Below are 13,774 nucleotides of genomic sequence, written 5' to 3'. Positions count from 1 at the left end.
AAGGTGTAAGTGAGTTGGGATAAGGAGTGTTAATTGTAGAATAGTTCATGTACAATACACTGAAGGCATGGGTCTTAAATGTTGCATTCACTGCTAAACTCCCTGTGTCAAGTGGGTGCCTGGCATATAACATGCACTCAGAAAGCATTAGTCATAGAGCCACAATGCATACAAGCTTTGATGCTGGCTCCCCAGAGGTGAAAAATACGCTTTAACATTATACCTATCATAAATTTGTTGGACTTTAGGTAGGAAGTCAGAAATGAAAGTAAGTATTGTTATTGGTTATTTATAGGATTTGCAGATTTGTTGTGTAATGTAAAGAAGTTAGTGGAATAGGACCCCATTCCCCCTTTTGATCAACAGTTAATTTATGGCTTGGATTTTAAAATAGGTTTATAGATTAGAGACCTAATGAATGTATGCTGATGAGTTTTCACTGGCATTATAAAATGATCTTTTTGGAGGAGGAAACGGCAACCTACTCCAGTACTCTTGCTTGGAAAATCCCATGGATAGAGGAGCCTGGCAGGCTGCAGTTCATGGGGTTGCAAAGAGTTCGACACTTCACTTTGTGGATTTGTGTGTGGATTTGTGTGTGTGTTTTCCCTGAAGATATAATTTTGCCTTTATATGATTTAAAAAGTACTTTATGATGTTATTTTTTATTTTTTTCTTACGAAAGTCTTAGACCTTTGACTATCAACAATTTCAATCAGTAAGTTGTTAGGGAAACCAGGAAATCATACAGAAACTCAGTTCTGATGTTTGGACCATATACTTTGTATAAATGAACAGATTCAATAGATACAATTTATTTCATTATATTTATTACATGTAAATGCTAGGTACTATATACATATTAACTTGAAATTTTGCAGAAATGTAAAAGATAGCTTACATTTCTTTTGGGTTTGTCAGGTGGATTCTATTTGGTAGAATCTCCGGTCTTCCTAAAAGGTTAATAGGTTCCATTTTGGAAATTAACTTCTGTATATATTCAGTGGAACAGTGGTACTGAATTTTATACAGATACCATAGGAATCAGGATCATATCAAATAATATGTATTTTATGTATAGCCAATTTTTTAAAGTATTTAAAACTGGAATCTTACTCTCTAATTTTGCAGTTGATAAAAATGGTGATGTATGCATTTCTATTCTTCACGAACCTGGAGAAGATAAATATGGTTATGAAAAGCCAGAGGAACGCTGGCTGCCTATTCACACCGTGGAAACCATCATGATTAGTGTCATTTCTATGCTGGCAGACCCCAATGGAGACTCACCTGCTAATGTTGATGCTGCGGTAAGGTGGTCACATGGACACATCTGCTCTCCCCTTTAATTAAGTTTGATTAAAACTATATACTTTTATATGTATATGTATGTGTTTGTGGATATGTATTGATATGTCTGTTTATTTTATTCATTTATTTTTCTCATAAATTTTATTTTACCACCAAATAGTTGTACCTTTTAAGAATAAGGATGCTATCCTACATAATTGTAAAACTATTATTATACTTAATATCTAGTCACTATAAGGTCCATATTACTTGCAAGCATTTATTTTTAAAACTTTCAGACCTACAAAACGTTGGATTACCCTATACCCTACACATAGATTGTGGCATCTGGTCCCATCATGGGAAATAGATGGGGAAACAGTGGAAACAGTGTCAGACTTTATTTTTTTGGGCTCCAGCATCATTGCAGGTGGTGATTGGAGCCATGAAATTAAAAGACGCTTACTCCTTGGAAGGAAAGTGATGACCAACCTAGATACCATATTAAAAACCAGAGACATTACTTTGCCAACAAAGGTCCGTCTGGTCAAGGCTATGGTTTTTCCAATGGTCATGTATGTATGTGAGAGTTGGACTGTGAAGAAAGCTGAGCGCCAAAGAATTGATGCTTTTGAACTGTGGTGTTGGAGAAGACTCTTGAGAGTCCCTTGGACTGCAAGAAGATCCAGCCAGTCCATCCTAAAGATCAGTCCTGGGTGTTCATTGGAAGGACTGATGCTGAAGCTGAAACTCCAATACTTTGGCCAACTCATGTGAAGAGTTGACTCATTGGAAAAGACCCTGATGCTGGGAGGGATTGGGGGCAGGAGGAGAAGGGGACGACAGAGCATGAGATGGCTGGATGGCATCACTGACTCGATGGACATGAGTTTGAATAAACTCCAGGAGTTGGTGATGGACAGCAAGGCCTGGCATGCTGCGATTCATAGGGTCACAAAAAGTCGGACACGACTGAGCAACTGAACTGAACTGAACACATAGATTCACAATTGTGGAGATTTTGCAACATTGTTGTTATTATTAACATTATTGTCATTATTATTATTTGTTAAACTGAGTAGACTTTACAGATCTTTATATTTAAATACTTCAGCATGTATCTCCTAAGAATAAAGAGAGGGGGCAGGGGGCAAGGGAGAATCCAGAATTTAGGAACTTATTTTATTTTGTATTCATGTTTTATTTATTTTTACTCAGTTTTTTATTTTTCAATCTTCTTTCTTTTCCTTTTAAAAAAATTATTTTTGTTTCTGTTTTTTTTTTTTGCCTGCACCATGTGGCATATGGAATCTTAGTTTCCTGATCAGGGATTGAACTTGTGGCCCTGCAGTGGAAGTGTGGAGTCTTAACCACTAGGAAAGTCCTGTATTAATGTTTTATTTGTCTTTTTTTAAATCTAGAATAGTCCTAGTTCCTCAGTCATCTATCCCTCTTTAAAATTCCTTTTGCTCTAATTCTTGGAAACTTTGTTAGGATATGTGAAAGCCAGCAGGTTAAATTCACCTTTTTTTTTTCTTGTTAATTCAAATGTACATAAAAACTTGAGGGTAAAATCTTACTTGTAGAAAAACACTACATAGATAACCACCTTTCATTTGATCTTCGCCAAAAGGCCAAGAAGTGATATAACCACCTTTCAAATCTCTGGCTTTGAATTTTTTAATTTAGTAATTGAATTGAAGTAAACACTGACAGAAAATCATTCTAACTTTATACTTAGTCAAGTATCAGTCCAAACAACATAAGGAGTGTATGTGTGCAGAATTGGTTCTCCTCAGGAGTGTGTGAATGATAAGCCAGATATTAAACTCAGAGTGGAAAAAAAAAAAGTAAGAGTGAGTTGGAGGAAGAGAGGTGTCAAATGCCAAAATGAAGAACTAATTACTTTCCATACCAAATACCCATACCTGGAGCTCTAATTCTAATGGTCTTCAGATACTTTTATAAAATCTATATATCATCATTATGACTTTAGGAAGGTATTAAAATTTGGGGTGTGTGTAGAAGGAAAGGCCAAACTTTCTGTCATTCAGTTTTCAACCCCACTTTTTACTGACTTCAAGCTGCCATTTCCAAACTTTAACTTTGAGGTTCTCTTCAGTAAGTCCTTTCCCTCTTTGCTGGGGTCCCACTGAGACTTCCCTAGGCTACTACTTTCTCTGCTCTGCTGCATGTTTCATTGTTTCATCTTTCATCTATTTTTGGTCTTCCAGTCCCCATTATTAGATGACTTCACTGCCATTTTCTTTGGTAGTGAGGATTTATATCTTAAAAAAGAAATTCCAGGGACTTCCCTGATGGCCCCAATGGTTAAGATTTCATGCTCCTGATGCAGGGAGCACAGGTTCTAGAACTACAATCCCACATGCTGCATGGTGCACTCAAATAATAAATATTCCAATATAATCTCTTTAATACCTTTCTACCTGATCTCCCTTGCTCTCAGTCTTAATTGTCTCTGCTAAGTGTGCTTTTTAGGTGATTTTTCTTCTCCTTGGTATTGACCTTCCCTGTTTACTGGAATCGCTCTTTCTTCCTTAAAATGTCTTAGAAATGATGAGGTAATTACAGACAATAACATTTTATTCACAAATACTTCATCAAATATCTACAAATCTCTCTGCATTTCCACATTATAGTTTACCTCATAATTTACTGTAATGATTGGCTTACTGGGGTGCCTTGCTTTGAGGGAAAAAATTTGTTCAGATCTCTTCCTCTGCATAAGCAAGTGTTGAAGGTTTCCAGTCTTTGCTGTCCCTACATGGATGATACAGGAAAAAAAAAAAAAAAATAGGCCAGGCATTTTAGTGAGAATTTCCTGCTATTTACATACTAAATAAAAATCAGCTCTATTCTCGTGTGAAAGTATGCTGGTCCTGTTTTGTGTTCCATTTTCATGTGCCTGGCAGTAATAGTGTCATTGTTACTGTCCTGTCCTGTCCCCTCCCCCACTGGAAATACTACTCAGTATCATCTCAGTATGCTGCATTACACCCATCTACCTGATATAGGAGGCACAGTTCTGTCTACTTTATTTTATGGTTGCTTCCAGTAGAGTTGGTGATCATTCAGACAGCCTGGATATCTTATTTGTAAGTTGTAGCTTTCTTTCCAGTGTAATACAAAATTGCTAAAGTTTTTTAGGGCCCTTTCCTTTTTCAAAGAGACTGTGCCTATAGAAGTAATTTGTATGTATCCTGGCAGAGTGCCTTGCAAAAATGTTTTCTACCTTATCAACTGTTGAACATTTTATACCTGTTCACATTGCCAAAGCATTACATTAAAAAAGTAAGGTATTTGAGATTGTAAGAGGAGTCTGCATAAAATCACTTGATATTACTTTTGTATTTACAGAAAGAATGGAGGGAAGACAGAAATGGAGAATTCAAAAGGAAAGTTGCCCGCTGTGTAAGAAAAAGCCAAGAGACTGCTTTTGAGTGACATTTATTCAACAGCTGTAACTTCACTTATTTCAGGGTAAGTTCATTTAAAAAAATCATCCTACTCTTTTGCCTTTTTTATACATGACGTAAGTGTTTTTAGAAAATGTGTGATCTTGGGTATTTGAATCGCTTGTTTTCATTGGATTCATTTTTCAGTGGTAGTATCCAGTAGTCTGCTGTTTCTCAGCAGATTAGTGTCATCTGCTTGCTTTTTCCTTTAGTAAATCCAGCTGTTTTTAACTAGATATTCCATGTTAAACTGATTTAGTATGGTAGTAGTTCACTGTCGGTAAAATTTCTGATTATAAAGGGTTTTTTTTTTGTTTTTGCTATATTTTCTTTGTTTTACCTTTTGGTCTGCCATCTTTGACTAAACTAGGCATTAAAATTTCTTATATTATACTGTGCTATATATGGTAAAGATTGACTTAAGTTTTTCCTAGTTTTTTTAAAAAAGAAAGACCATAGTTTGTAATATATTGATAAGACCATTAAACATCTGCCTTTCTTGTTTTAATTGGTCTTTATCTCCTTGCTCATTACTTACAGGGCCAGTAGGAAAATTTTTCCTTTTCTTGTATACCATCTGTCCACAAATCTGCTTTAAGTCTATCAAGGAGCCAAAGATAGTAGGCACCCATCTGGCTTAGAAGAAGACAGGGTGTAGATAAATTGACCAAATGTGTGATATTTAAGTTCTCTGGTTTTTCTTTCTTTAAATTAAATATTGAGGTGATAAAACCTACTTATGAAACGTAGCATCTAAAAAAGTGAGAGTACATGCTATATCTTTGTACCAGCCACCTATTGTAAGAAAAAGAGCTGTATTATTAACTGTTACATCTCCTACATTCCCCTCCTCTACCCATACTTTTTTCATATTCCCAATTCTGTGTTTATCATTGCTTTTCTTCACAATTTCATCAATTTGTATTCCTAAACAACATATTGCATGTTTTTGAGTTGAATATATGTGGAACTATAATGTCTTTTTTTGATCATATTCTTTTGTGACTTCGTTGCTCAACATTATATTGTTGAAATTGTCCTTTGTTATATATACAGTTATATTCCATGTTCACTGTTATGTAGTATTTCATTAGATAAATTTACTCTTGATTCTCATTTCATTATTTCTCTGGAGTGGGGTTGTTTGTCTGTTTTTTGTTATTGTTGTTTTTGCTTATTCTTGTTTCTGTTTTTGTTTTCTTTTTATTTGGGGTAGGCTGTTTCTTATTTTTGGCTGTACTGCCTGATTCCTAGGATCTTAGTTCCCTAATCAGGGATTGAACCTGGGCCTAGGGCAGTGAAAGCACTGAGTCTTAACCACTGGACCACCAGGGAATTTCCTTATTTCACTTTGTTTTTGCTATTACAGAGAATGTAGCTATCCTTGCTTCTTATAGAGGTACTGCAAGAGTTTCTCTTGGGTGTATACCTAGGGGTAGAATTAAGTTAAAGGTATATATACATCACTTTGACTAGATAATGCCAAATTGTTTTAAAGAATATTGGATCTATGTATACTCTGGTTGGCAAGGACAAGAGTTCTATTTGCTCCATATCCTCTTTTAACATTTGATATTATCAGACTTCTGCAAAGTCTTGTTTGTTTTCCTAAAGTTTTTTCTTTTGGGTCTTCACTGTGGTGGATGGGCTTTCTCTAGTTGTAGTGTGCAGGCTCAGTTGTCCTGCGGCATGTGGGATCTTCCTGTAACCAGGGATCAAACCTGTGTTCCTTGAATTGGAAGGTAGATTAACCACTGGACCACCAGGGAGGTCCTTTCCCAAAGTTTTTGATCTAGTGTCAAATGAGATGTCATTATAGACTTGATGTATGTTGCCCTAGTTACCAATGCAGTTGCATACTGTAATGTGTTTGACCATTGATACTTCCTCTGTGAAGTGCTTTTTTTGGTCTTTCCTATTTTTCAGTTAGGTTGTTGGTTTCTATCCTTGTCAGTTTACTTTCTTTATAGTATCTTTGGGTGAACAGAGGTGCTTAATTTTAATGCAGTTGAATTTTAATTTTTTCCTATATGGATTTTACTTTTTGTGTCTTAGATTCTTCCCTGCCACGAGAAAGTTATTATTGTAGGATGAAGTAAGAGGACAAAGGGAGAAACAAAATCTTCCCTCTCCCATAGATCAGCTACATGGCCACATTCTATACCACCAGGCAAAAGGATTCTGTCTTTTGGTTCTGTATCAAGGGTAGAGGGACTGTATTAATTTCCTTGCTATTTTACAAATTACCTAACATTCAGTGACCTAAAACAACATCTATTATCTCATGCTTTCCACAGGCCAGGGATCCATGTTGAATCTTCTAGCTCTGGGTTCGTCATAATGCTGCAGTCAAGGTGTTGGTTGGCACTGCAGCCATCTATCTCAGGGTTCAGCTGTGGGTGGATCTGCTTCCAAGTTCAGTCATGTGGCTGTCGGCAGGTTTCTGTTCCTCACAGGCTGTTGACTGGGTTCTTCCTAAGTTTTGTCACATGGGCCTCTTCGTAGGTCAGCTCACAACATTGGTTGGCCTCACCAGGGAAAAAATAAGATGGTAAGAGAAGATAAGCTCTGGGTGTGGTGGATGTTACTGCCTCCTGTCCAGAGGGAAATAATCATATTCCAGCCTGTTGGGAATGTTGCCTGCTGATAACTCATAGCCGAGTTGCTTTCTAGGAGTTAAGAGATCACTTGCCCAAGTTAGTCCCTTTCCCCAGAAGCCACTTGCATCCATGGACTGTTTGGTTTGGAGAAAGAATGGGTTGGTACAAAGACTTGGGCTTTTTTCTCAATTTGGGAATTATCTGAAAGGCCATTCCAGTGTGGGATTGACTGAAGCCTGTATTTCAGCTGTGCTAGCCCCATCATCTTCTGCTTAGATCTGTTTCCCTCACTGTTGCTCTTCAAAGCACTTCCCAGTAAACCTTACACAAATACCTGTCTCAGAATCTATTTCCTAGGCAACCTGACCAGGACAGAAGGCATTGTGTAACCAAGACAGTAACGCTGAAGAAGCTGAACAGTTCTATGAAGACCTATAAGAACTTCTAGAACTAACACCCCCAAAAGATGTTCTTTTCGTTATGGGGGACTAGAATGCAAAACTAGGAAATCAAGAAATACCTGGAGTAACAGGCAAATTTGACCTTGGAGTACAGAATGAAGCAGAACAAAGGCTAATAGAGTTTTGTCAAGAGAACACACTGGTCATGGTAAACACCCTCTTCCAACAGCATAAGAGAACACTCTACACATGGACATCACCAGACAGATGGTTAGTACTGAAATCAGATGGATTATATTCTTTGTATACAAAGATGGTGAACTCTATACGGTCAGCAAAAACCAGACCAAGAGTTGACTGTGGCTCAAATCATGAACTCCTTATTGCCAAATTCAGACTTAAATTGAAGAAGGTAGGGAAAACCACTAGGAAACCTAGTGAAAACCTAGGAAAACCTAGGAAAACCACTAGGCCATTCAGGTATGACCTAAATCAAATCCCTTAACGATTACACAGTGGAAGTGACAAATAGACTCAAGGGATTAGATCTGATAGAGTACCTGAAGAAATATGGACGGAGGTTCATGACATTGTACAGGAGGCAGTGATCAAGACCATCTCTAAGAAAAAGAAATACAAAAAGGCAAAATGGTTGTCTGAGGAGGCCTTACAAATAGCTGGGAAAAGAAGAGAAGCAAAAGGCAAAGGAGAAAAGGAAAGATATACTCATTTGAATGGAGAGTTCTAAAGAGTAGCAAGGAGAGATAAGAATGCCTTCCTCAGTGAACAGTGCAAAGAAATAAGAGGAAAACAATAGAATGGGAAAGACTAGAGATCTCTTCAAGAAAATGAGAGAAACCAAGGGAATATTTCATGCAAAGATAGGCTCAATAAAGGACAGAAATGGCATGGCCCTAACAGAAGCAGAAGATATTAAGAGGTAGCAAGAATACACAGAAAAACTACACAAAAAAGATCTTCATGACCCAGATAACCATGATGCGATCACTCACTTAGAGCCAGACATCCTGGAATGCAAAGTCAAGTGGGCCTGAGGAAGCATTATTATGAATAAAGCTAGTGGATGTGATAGAATTCCAGTTGAGCTATTTCAAATCCTAAAAGATGATGCTATGAAAGTACTGCACTCGATATGCCAGCAAATTTGGAAAACTCAGCAGTGGCCACAGGACTGGAAAATGTCAGTTTTCATTCTAGTCCCAAAGAATGTACAAACTATTGCACAGTTGCGCTCATCTCACACGCTAGTAAAGTAATGTTCAAAATTCTCCAAGCCAGGCTTCAACAGTATGTGAACCATGAATTTTCAGATGTTCAACCTGGATTTAGAAAAGGCAGAGGAACCAGAGATCAAATTGCCAACATCCACTGGATCATCGAAAAAGCAAGAGAGTCCCAGAAAAACATTTACTTCTGCTTTATTGACTGTGCCAAAGCCTTTGACTGTGTGGCTCACAAAAAACTGTGGAAAATTCTTCAAGAGATGGGAATACCAGACCACCTGATCTGCCTCCTGAGAAATCTGTATGCAGGTCAAGAAGCAACAGTTAGAACTGGACATGGAACAACAGACTGGTTCCAAATTGGGAAAGGAGTACGTCAAGGCTGCATATTGTCATCCTGCCTATTTAACTTATATGCAGAGTACATCATGAGAAACACTGGGCTGGAGGAAGCACAAGCTGGAATCAAGATTGCTGGGAGAAATAGCAATAACCTCAGATACGCAGATGACACCACCCTTATGGCAGATAGTGAAGAACTAAAGAGCCTCTTGATGAAAGTGAAAGAGGAGAGTGAAAACGTTGGCTTAAAACTCAACATTCAGAAAACGAAGATCATGGCATCCGGTCCCATCACTTCATGGCAAATAGATAGGGAAACAGTGGAAACAGTGACAGACTTTATTTTCTTGGGCTCCAAAATCACTGCAGATGGTGACTGCAGCCATGAAATTAAAAGATGCTTGCTCCTTGGAAGAAAAGTTATTACCAACCTAGACAGCATATTAAAAACCAGAGACATTACTTTGCCAACAAAGGTCCATTTAGTCAAGGCTATGGTTTTTCCAGTAGTCATGTATGGATGTGAGAGTTGGACTAGAAAGAAAACTGAGCGCCACAGAATTGATGCTTTTGAACTGTGGTGTTGGGGAAGACTCTTGAGAGTCCCTTGGACTGCAAGGAGATCCAACTAGTCCATCCTAAAGGAAATCAGTCCTGAATATTCATTGAAAGGACTGATGCTGAAGCTGAAGCTCCAATACTTTGGCCACCTGATACAAAGAACTGACTCATTTGAAAAGATCCTGATGCTGGGAAAGATTGAAGGCGGGAGGAGAAGGGGGTGACAGAGGATGAGATGGTTGCATGGCATCACCAACTCAATGGACATGAGTTTGAGTAACCTCCAGGAGTTGGTGATGGACAGGGAGGCCTGGCGTGCTGCAGTCCATGGGGTCTCAAAGAGTCGGACACAACTGAGCAATTGAGCTGAACTGAACGATACCCAAGAGAGTAGGACAGAAGACTCAGTGACTTACCTAGTTGCATATGTGTTCATGTGAATCTAGAGTCATTGCTCACAAGTAGAAGTACATGTGGTTCTGTATATGGCTTCTGTTTGTCCTAAGCAGCAGTTTGTCTTTTCTCCCCTGCTTATTTGAGACCACATTCTAAATATGTGGTTATCTCAGTAGGACCACACCCTTGACAGGTTTCATATTCGAATCATTTAAGGATTGGCCTCCACATCTCACCCATATCTCCTTAAAACTTAAGGCTCCTGAAATGCTGAGCCTTTCTTATCTCCTTTGCTACAATAAGATGATGAAGAAAAGTGAAAACTCTCCTCAGTGGGCTTCAGGACACACCCATCTCACTGCCACTGATACAGGTGATCTGTAGTGGTCTTGCGGACTGAGAAAGGGAGGAGGCTAAGCTATCTCCAGTAAGTTTTAAAACATAAGACAGATAAGAAAAACAAAACTACTAGAACAAAATACAGGAAAATATCAAGGTAAAGAAGGAATTTTTAGGCACAATAATTTTTAGGCACAATTTTTAGGCAAATTTTAGGCACCTATAAAAGGGAAAAATGATAAATTTGGCTACATCAAAACTCAAAACTTAAATATTATGACATGACAAAAGAAATATAAGTGGCAAACTGGGAAAAGATTTCTCTAATCTAATATTTAGGATTTCTATCTACTGTCTACAACAAAATTTTGAAAATCAATGAGAATATCAGCACAAAGGAAAATGATATGAATAAATAATAGAAGCAAAAAGAAAGCTGATAGTTGTTATGCATGCCACGAGTAATTCAACTGCATTTAGAAGCAGAAATACAAAGCTGCAGGGGATGACATCAAATTCATCAGGTTGTCAAAATCAAAATGTCCAAGAAACCCAGGTGTTGGTGAGGATTTCAGGAAATGGTATATACTTGAACTCCTGGCATAAGTGAGGTTGTTCTGTCAACACTGGAGAGTGATTTGATGATAGCTAGTCAGTTTGAAAACACATATCCTGCAATTTAGGTGTATAGGTTAAGAGAAATTCTAGCACATGTATACAGAGAGACAGGCTACAAGGATATTGCTTTTAGTACTGTGTGTAATTTTCAAAAGGCCCATCAGAATTAATCAGTTGTTATTAATATCAGTTACAATATGTTAATCAATGAAAATATATAATGTAGGCTTAGTTATATGTAATCACATAGTTAACAGTCTTGAATAGGAGAAGCAATGTGGCAAAAAGAAAAAAGAATGTTACCATTTAATATTATAAAGTAAAACCCACCATTCTGTTGTAGCTGACAGAATAAAAGTATTTTAAAAAGAAAGGATTAGAAGAAATACCATAAAATTCTTAAATTTTGCAGTGGTACTTTAGGGAGGAAGAGAGGGACCTGGGAAACAAAAGGACTTTGCCTTGTTTTTTCTTAACTGTCAGTCTTCCAGCATATTTGGCTCACCTTCCTTCTCCATGGAATACTAAAGTAGTAAGGAGACCAGGGGCTGCCTGTTTGCCACATTCAAAGGCTTAATTTCAGTTTTGATGAGGTTTTTATTTGTTGTTGTTTGTTTGTTGGCTGTGGCATGAGGGGTTTAGTTCCCCAACCAAGAATTGAACCTGTGTCCCCTGCAATGGAAGCATAAAGTCTTAACCATTGGACCTCTAGGAAAGTCCCTTAGTTTTTTTTTTTAATTTCTGTAGCATTTGAACTGAATTGACTATTGATCTCCCTTCTAGAAACATCTTCTCTTACCCATAAATATCATGGCTGTCTCTCAGTTTCCTCTGAATCTGACTGCTACCTTTAGAGCTGCAGCTATATGTAAGGAAAAGTAAACCTCTTTCCCATCTCAGCCCACCAGTTCTCAGAAGTAGCCATTGTTTAATCTTTCAGAAATCTAACCCCCGCTCCCCCAGCACTCATGTACATACAAGTGTGATTTTATTTGTCTGTGTCTATAACGCAAGTGTATACATAGTGTCCACTCTGTGCTTCCCGTTTAATGTTGTCTTTTGATATTTTATTAATATCAAATGTCAGTAATGTATATCTGCTTCCCTTTTAACAGTTGCATGTTATTAAGGTTTAAGATTTAAATCTTGGAATGAGAGGTAACACCAAGAACAGCACACCCTGAGCTCATTTCATTTCTTGTTAGTGAATATTTCCAAAGGCTCTGTTCTCTTGGGAAAGAAGGGGCTCTCTAGAGTACCATAGATATCATCCAGGCCAATAAAGAACTGTTCAACTGTTCACCTGGCCAGTTAGACCAGGCACAGGAATGTTAAACCACATGGAGAGCTTTAGTGGGAGTAGTAGCAGAGCGTGACTGTAAGAAAGTCAGCACATGCCTAATACTGAATGGTTAGGACAGAGGTTAAAGTAGGGCTGTGAGTGAGCCTAGAAGTCTCCAGAGTAGAGATGTCCATTCATTTGGTATAGACAGCAGTACTACTAAGGCCAAGGACAGCATCCTTCAGACGCTGGGGACAGAAATATGTGGACTGGTTGGTCACCAGGAGAAGAGCTAGGGGAGTGAGCTATTACAGACTTCAGAAAGGAAATGTGTGTGAATGGTCCAAAGTGGATGACATAAGGAAAAGAATAAAAATAGTTCAGTTTGGGGGAGAAGGATGGACTGGTGATGGGGGAGAACTGTTTAGTGACACCACACTTAGCAGTGTAGAATGAAGTGGAACTTTTGGAATCATCTGTGTGAAAGGTAATGCCCTGATATAAAGCTATTTAACTTATGGACTGCTTTCACTTAAGAATGGTTGAGATTATTGGGACACTTACCCTTGAGTGAGAAATTACTTTCATTATTGCCTTTTAACATCAAAAAGTGTTTTTTTGTGTGTTTTTTTTTTTTTTAAGCATGCTTGTCTGCTTTTTATCTTTTAGGCCTTTTAAAAGATTAAAATGTGTAGCCACATGGAAAATTAATGATATGATTCTAGTTTTAGAAATAAATGGAATAAGACACTTTGAAGCCAAACCATCTCCAGATTTGTAGGTTAGGAATCCAGAATAGTTAAGACTTAGATTTAAGGCAAAAAAAACAGATACTTATTTCATAAAGACATAAAGTTGATATAGAAATGGTGTGATTTTTAATAATACCACACAGATTTATTTTAAACCAGAAATGGTATATGCTTATAAATGTAAAATGACTATTTTAGATTAACACCATTTATTTGAGTATTAGGTAAATTCAGCTTCTAGAATTTTTCTTTCTAGAGAAAAGAACAGCAAACTTGTTTTTGCTGTACCAAGGCTTTTTTTCTGTTTAGAATATATTTTATTCAAAGGAGGGGAAATAGATTTTTTTTTCTCTTCCTGCTGAAGAAGCTAAAGCTATTTAAAGCTGGTGCCTCACTAAAAAAAGGCTTGAATGTCTGATTTTAGGTAATTAATGACTTTCTGTAGTCAGTCTTCCCTGGAGTATGTTTCTTTA

The 13,774-nt window shown here is 37.5% G+C and overlaps 1 protein-coding gene across 1 annotated transcript in view; it reads left to right on the top strand.

Moving 5' to 3' along the window:
* Positions 1-13,774, top strand: part of UBE2G1 (ubiquitin conjugating enzyme E2 G1) — an 88,026-nt gene that overhangs the window by 69,640 nt on the left and 4,612 nt on the right. Inside the window, exons 4-5 of the mRNA XM_070478899.1 lie at positions 1,132-1,310; positions 4,669-4,791. Coding sequence (XP_070335000.1) covers positions 1,132-1,310; positions 4,669-4,755 — 266 coding nt within the window. The 3' untranslated portion in view covers positions 4,756-4,791. The remainder of the gene's footprint in view (positions 1-1,131; positions 1,311-4,668; positions 4,792-13,774) is intronic.

The sequence above is a fragment of the Odocoileus virginianus genome, chromosome 17 (genome assembly GCF_023699985.2).
Source record: "Odocoileus virginianus isolate 20LAN1187 ecotype Illinois chromosome 17, Ovbor_1.2, whole genome shotgun sequence".
NCBI classification, from domain to species: domain Eukaryota; kingdom Metazoa; phylum Chordata; class Mammalia; order Artiodactyla; family Cervidae; genus Odocoileus; species Odocoileus virginianus.
Note: the sequence above shows the minus strand (reverse complement) of the source record. Positions and strands in the feature narration are given on the sequence as shown.